Raw genomic sequence first — 6,000 nt, 5'->3', positions numbered from 1 at the left:
AACCAGGAAATAAGCAACAAATGGTAGCTAATAATAAAAATAAATTAATAATGGCAATGATAATAATAAATAATGGTAATGATATAAGATTACCTCCTACCATGAGCTAAATTTAATGAACACTGGCTGAGCATTACTGCAAGCTAGGCATTCATTTGTTAGAGCAAAAGTGAGTATATACTATGGACCATGTAATGGGCCATGTGTGGTGGAGAACTATAAGCAAGACAGGACTTCTTAGAACCAGGAAATAAGCAACAAATGGTAGCTAATAATAAAAATAAATTAATAATGGCAATGATAATAATAAATAATGGTAATGATATAAGATTACCTCCTACCATGAGCTAAATTTAATGAACACTGGCTGAGCATTACTGCAAGCTAGGCATTCATTTGTTAGAGCAAAAGTGAGTATATACTATGGACCATGTAATGGGCCATGTGTGGTGGAGAACTATAAGCAAGACAGGACTTCTTAGAGCCTGAGTTTTGGGTAGATGAAGAGTAGAAAAGAGAAGTCTTGATCACCAACTCAGAAAGAGGTTAGAGCTGTGTCAAGATGGTTCAGAGCCTCTCAGCTTTCTTAGAAAGCATGACAGGTGCTCTGCCCCTTATTTAGTCCCCTGTCTCTGGCATTGGAATTTCTTCTCTTTCTCATAACGGAGTTCACTTGAATCTCATCTGAAACTCAGCCCTGCCCCAGTTCCCAGGGCCAAATTTGACTGACGATGGGAGATAATTGGCTCCCGCCCCACTGATGGGGGCTAAGGTTCAAATTGCCTTGCTACTTGTCTGACTGGAGGACAGTGCCCTAGTTTTGATACTTGAGGTCCAGTCTCATTTTAAGCCTTAATTCCTTTTCTGTGCCTTTATTTTTAGAAATGAGCTTCTGCCTTTGTGCTTGTTCCTGAGGACCTGTTCCAAAAACTTAGTGACCCAGTACTATCTTCGGAGGGGAGAGCTATACCTTATTCTGGCTGCTTCCCATCTCAAGCACTGGAGTTCTTATTGGACAGCACCTCTGTCCAATAGATAACTTGGATGTTTGCTTCTGGCCAACCTCCTCTCAGTATATGCATCCCCTATATTCCTCAGTCTTCCTCTAACCTCTTGTCTAGACTGGGGCCGGTCATTGCAAGTAATCCTTATCTGTCAGAAAGCAAACCTCTGCAGAGCAGACTTGTGATGAGCACTAGGTGATGTGTGGAAGTGTTGAATCATTGTGTTGTGCACCTGAAACTAATATAATGCTGTATGTTAATGACACTGGGATGAAAATAAAAAGCAGAGGGAACTGACCCTCAGCTGCCACCACCTACACTTGGGTGAATTTTCTAGTGACTGGTTCACCCAGTGGGCAGTTCTTATGCCCAGTTCTGCTTGTCTCTATAGGCCTCACTAGATGGCCCATGATCTGACATTCTCAATCAGGGGCCCAAACCTTTTCAAGTGCACTGCAGAGCTCTGAGGATACTGCTATACCCTTTTTGAAAGCCTTCATTATCAGTATAATTCTTCTGTGCTTGGCCCATGGGCAAGCCCTTGGCAGAGCAATTCTGTTCATTTATTAATTCATTCAACAATTATTTGTTGAACCTCCATTCTGTGCTGTGCTCTGGGATATTGAAATAAATCAGATATGGCTTCTGTGCTCAAGGAGTTTATAGTCCAGTTGGGGCAGCTGAACCCATGAGTATGGATCCAATGTATATGGATCATTATAATACCAGTTCAAGAGTACCACAAGAAAAGCAAAAGCAGGGACACCTAACCAGACTGCAGGTGGGTAAATGGGATTAGGGAAGGCTTCCTGAAAATGCTGTCACCTGTGCTCTGGAAGACTGTGAAGTGAGCTTAGCTGACGGACAGAGGCAAGATACTTCCAGGGATGCCCTAAGTGGCAGGTGGACACCTTCTGGGAACAGCACATACTTCTTGGTAGCTGGAACACTAAGTATGAAGAGGGGAAGAATCCAAGACAAATCTAGAGAGGTAGGCAAGTGCCGGATTATGAAGCATGTTGTTTGTCATGCTCAGGGATTTGAATTTTATCCTGATTTTTCAAGTGGGAAATTATAATGATGTGGAGATCCGATTTGCCAGGGTAAGCATGGAGGCAGGGAAATCAGTTAAATGACCAAGAAGTGGTAAGAACCTTAACTGAAATAATGAGGGTGGGAATGAAAAATGTGTCTGGATTTGAGAGATATGAATGGATAGGAGATATGAATGGATAGAGAGAGTGAATGGATAGGACATAGTCACTGCCTAGAGATGAGGGAGCAATGAGCAGAGATGACCAGGTCACTTAGGCAAACTTGTTGAGGCAATGACATAGGCAATGACTATGCTGCCTGACATAGGGAATACAGAAGGAACAGATTTTCAGTAGAGGGCAGGCTGTATTTAATGTTGCCAAATAAATTTCCCTGATCTTACTTTGCTTTTGGCAAAATAATCCTGTTGCCCAAAGGATGCTATTGACAGCCTACCTTTACAGAAGTCAATTCGAGAAGAAAAAAATTTTTTTTACAGACCACACAGAAACTATACAATTGGATAAGTACCGCACTTGAAAATAAAGTCTATCTTTGTTAAGTGGAAAGCACAGAAGTAAATGAAAATAGAGTTGAAGAAACTTACCCCATAGACAAGTTCCCCAACCATGCCATTCCATATTTTTGTCTCTGGATCTCTTGCACCATATTTCCCATCACCGACAATGGACAATTTATATTTGATCCTTACATGTTTGGCTATTTCATAGGCTAAGTCAACACAATAGCCTTCATATCTTTCATTTCCTTCCAGTTGTTCATGGTTCTTCTTATACATGACATATGGTGATTCCTTTGGGACCAGAGGAAGATGGAAGGATTACTCCCATACATTTTTCTAAGAGATGACACATGTCATAATCTAGTTCCCCCCCCCCCCCGTAGCTGTTGAGGTTTGATGTGTGAAAAGAGCCTTTAAAAAATATTTGCTTAAGAAGCGGAAGAACCTCAATCAACTGACTATTTGCTGGGCTATATATTCCTTGGAGTCCTTAATTGATAATTTAAAGATGGAGAGAAGGATTTAAATTCTTTTTGAGGGTTTGAAAGCAGGACCAGTTTCCACCTGTAATGGTGACTGGGCAGAGGTATTTCCCTTACATGAAGGTGAACTGCCTTTGACTTCTCAGTATTTACCACAGCCAGCCTAGGCAAGACTTCAAAAAGCACTGTGAACTTTGTGAGGTCAGAGTTTGTGGCTTGTTTTTATAACTTTATATTTTTACCTAGTGCAGTACCCAGGACAAAGTGTGTATTTGACATGTCTGTTTAAATGAAAGGTAAACTTCAGTTGAATCTTCATGCAATTATTCACAACCTCAGATCTAGTGGTATACTCATTCTCCCCCTTGGTTTGTACTTCACCCAGTAAGAACATACCAGCTTTTAGAAAAACAAGCTGAGGATTTTAGAGGGGGGGGGGCAGGGGATGCGTGAGCCTGGTGGTAGGTATTAAGGAGGGCAGGTATTACAGGGAGCATTGGGTATTATATGTAAACAATCTTGGAACACTACCTCAAAAACTAATGATGTATGGTGACTAACATAACACAATAAAAAAAGAAAAAGAATTAAAAAAAAAAGAAAAACAATTTAAATCTAAATGAGAATACTATCTCACATTTCAACTGTGCTTTGAATTTTGCTGAAAAGCCTTAGTGAATTTTGCCTTGAAATGGTCTTATGACCTTTTACATTTACACCCATTTTGTAAACTAAAAGAAACATGACATGAGGCTCAGAGAAGTTATGACTTGCAGTTAAACATAGGTTAGTGGTAGACCTAATATTAGAACCCTGATCTATTCTCTCTTTCATATAACGCTGTCTTGCCCACAATGAAACATCAGTCCTGCACTGTGTGTGTTGGGGGGCAAGGAGGAGAATGATATGTGGAACTCTCCCAAATTCCTATTCTTTTTCTTTTTTCTTTCTTTTCTTTTTTTAAAAGTATTTTATTAATTTATTTGTCAGAGAGAGAGAGAGCACAAACAGAGAGAACAGCAGGCAGAGGGAGAGGCAGGCTCCCTGCTGAACAAGGAGCCCGATGTGGGATTTGATTCCAGGACCCTGGGATCATGACCTGAGCTGAAGGCAGATGCTTAACTGACTGAGCCACCCAGGCTTCCCTCTTTTTCTTTTAAAGATGATATTCTGGGGTGCCTGGGTGGCTCAGTTGGTTAAGCATCTGACTCTTGGTTTTGGCTCAGGTCATGATCTCAAGGTCCTGGTATCCAGCTCCGTGTTGGGCTCTGCACTCAGTGTGGAGTCTGCTTGAGATCCTCTCCCTCTCCTTCCACCCTTCCCCTCACTCATGCTCACTCACGTGCATGCTCTTTCTCTAAAATAAATAAATAAATACAATTGAAAAAAATGATGTTCTAAAAAAATAATAAAATAAATTTGTAAAAAAAATGATGTTCTGTTCATGATGATGGCGAGATAATTCAGGAGGTTCCTAAGCTGACCTACCAGATGTTTTCATGACTCAAAATTGATGTCTTTTTAACTGGTTGAATAATGTTTTTCAGAAAGCAGAAATCTTGCTGTACAGAAAGCCCACCCTTCTTCTCTCCATACTTACCAGAATGGTAGTCACTACAATGGTCCGGTTCTCTGCGGATGCGCTGTCATTGCTGATTTGCTGATCTGAGAAAGGCACAAATCTTTCATACTCATTCCAGTAGCCAGCCTAAAAAGAGCAGACATTTGACCTGGTTGCCTGTTTTTCACTCAAAAAGTACCACATGAAATCCAAATGCTGTTGTGGAATAACACCTCCTTTTTAGTTGCTGGAGCTTTCCAAGGATTGATGTCCTGTCTCTCTCTGTCTTGCCACTCCCACCAGGACCCCAGTCCTGAAACACACCTTCATCCCGGGGGTTCCCATCCATACCTCACTTTTACTGGTATTTTGTAAAATAACTTAGCCCACTGTAGGATGGTCACCCCCCCTCCCAGCCCAACTCATATAGCAGAAAAGTGCTTTGTTCTGAACTGTAGGAAGGCTGGAATGTGAGGGTGGGAAAATAAGTAGTGTCCTTAGAAATGACACAGTCTATTTTATGTTCTGAGATTTTATCACATGACTATGAAATCCTCATTTCATGCCTAACTTAACTATTCGGATGACAGAAGCAAAGCACTCATTATTCAATTGGCTGTAAAGAAAGGTACTTTGTCTAGTTTTCCTTTGGAGGGTGAGGGGCAAAGTGGAAAGGTACTTACTTTCTAATTCTTTTGCTAAAACTGTATATACCTTGGCAGCTTGTTTAAATAACAACATACTGTAAAATTTGTGATTCCTTCCCTCTATGGTTGGAAGCTGTTAATAACTCTTGAGTCTATCACTTTTATAGGACCAGCCTCAGAGGAAAATGCTCCTTTCAAAATGTATAGATGAAACACTTTGATTGCAAAGCAACTCCACATCATGTCTATGCAGTTCACTAACAGAAAGTAAAAAATGAAGTGTGGGAATTTGCTTTGTGTGTCTTTCCTAACACCTGTTTTCTTGCATTGGAGTGCTGTTACCTTCTGAAAGACTTTTTCTTTGGACATCTGTTTTGGTTACTTACTTTTCGAGAGCCAGAGACTTTCATCTCGTACACATCAATGGTGTAATTTGTCCTACGTCCGTAAGTGTCAAATTGGATGTTTCCAGTCATTCCTTGTACTTGCACCTAGTAGAAAGGGAAAATGTAGAAAATTTAAATAGCACCACATTATTGCCTTCTAGGTCTCTGAGATGAAGTCCACTGACAGATCTTGGAACCATAGAGAACTTTTATCTTGAGTAGTTCAGCTAAATCCTCCGTATCAAGTCTAAACAGATCTTCATTTCCTCCCCAGTGTTTTCTAGGTGTGCCTTTTAATTGTGAAGCTTTGAGTGGGTGATAGGCAGTTACCTATATGATGCAATGAAGGCCCTACCACCACT

The 6,000-nt window shown here is 40.7% G+C and overlaps 1 protein-coding gene across 1 annotated transcript in view; it reads right to left on the bottom strand.

The window, feature by feature from the left end:
• Positions 1 to 6,000, bottom strand: part of LOC111157250 (glutamate ionotropic receptor AMPA type subunit 3) — a 282,995-nt gene that overhangs the window by 78,392 nt on the left and 198,603 nt on the right. The window contains exons 8-10 of the mRNA XM_022518525.1: positions 5,639 to 5,743; positions 4,645 to 4,752; positions 2,647 to 2,853 (exon numbers count right to left, since the gene is read on the bottom strand). Coding sequence (XP_022374233.1) covers positions 2,647 to 2,853; positions 4,645 to 4,752; positions 5,639 to 5,743 — 420 coding nt within the window. The remainder of the gene's footprint in view (positions 1 to 2,646; positions 2,854 to 4,644; positions 4,753 to 5,638; positions 5,744 to 6,000) is intronic.

This window comes from Enhydra lutris, unplaced genomic scaffold (genome assembly GCF_002288905.1).
Source record: "Enhydra lutris kenyoni isolate GAN:26980312 unplaced genomic scaffold, ASM228890v2 scaffoldscaffold53, whole genome shotgun sequence".
NCBI classification, from domain to species: domain Eukaryota; kingdom Metazoa; phylum Chordata; class Mammalia; order Carnivora; family Mustelidae; genus Enhydra; species Enhydra lutris.
This window is presented reverse-complemented; position numbering and strand designations above follow the sequence as displayed.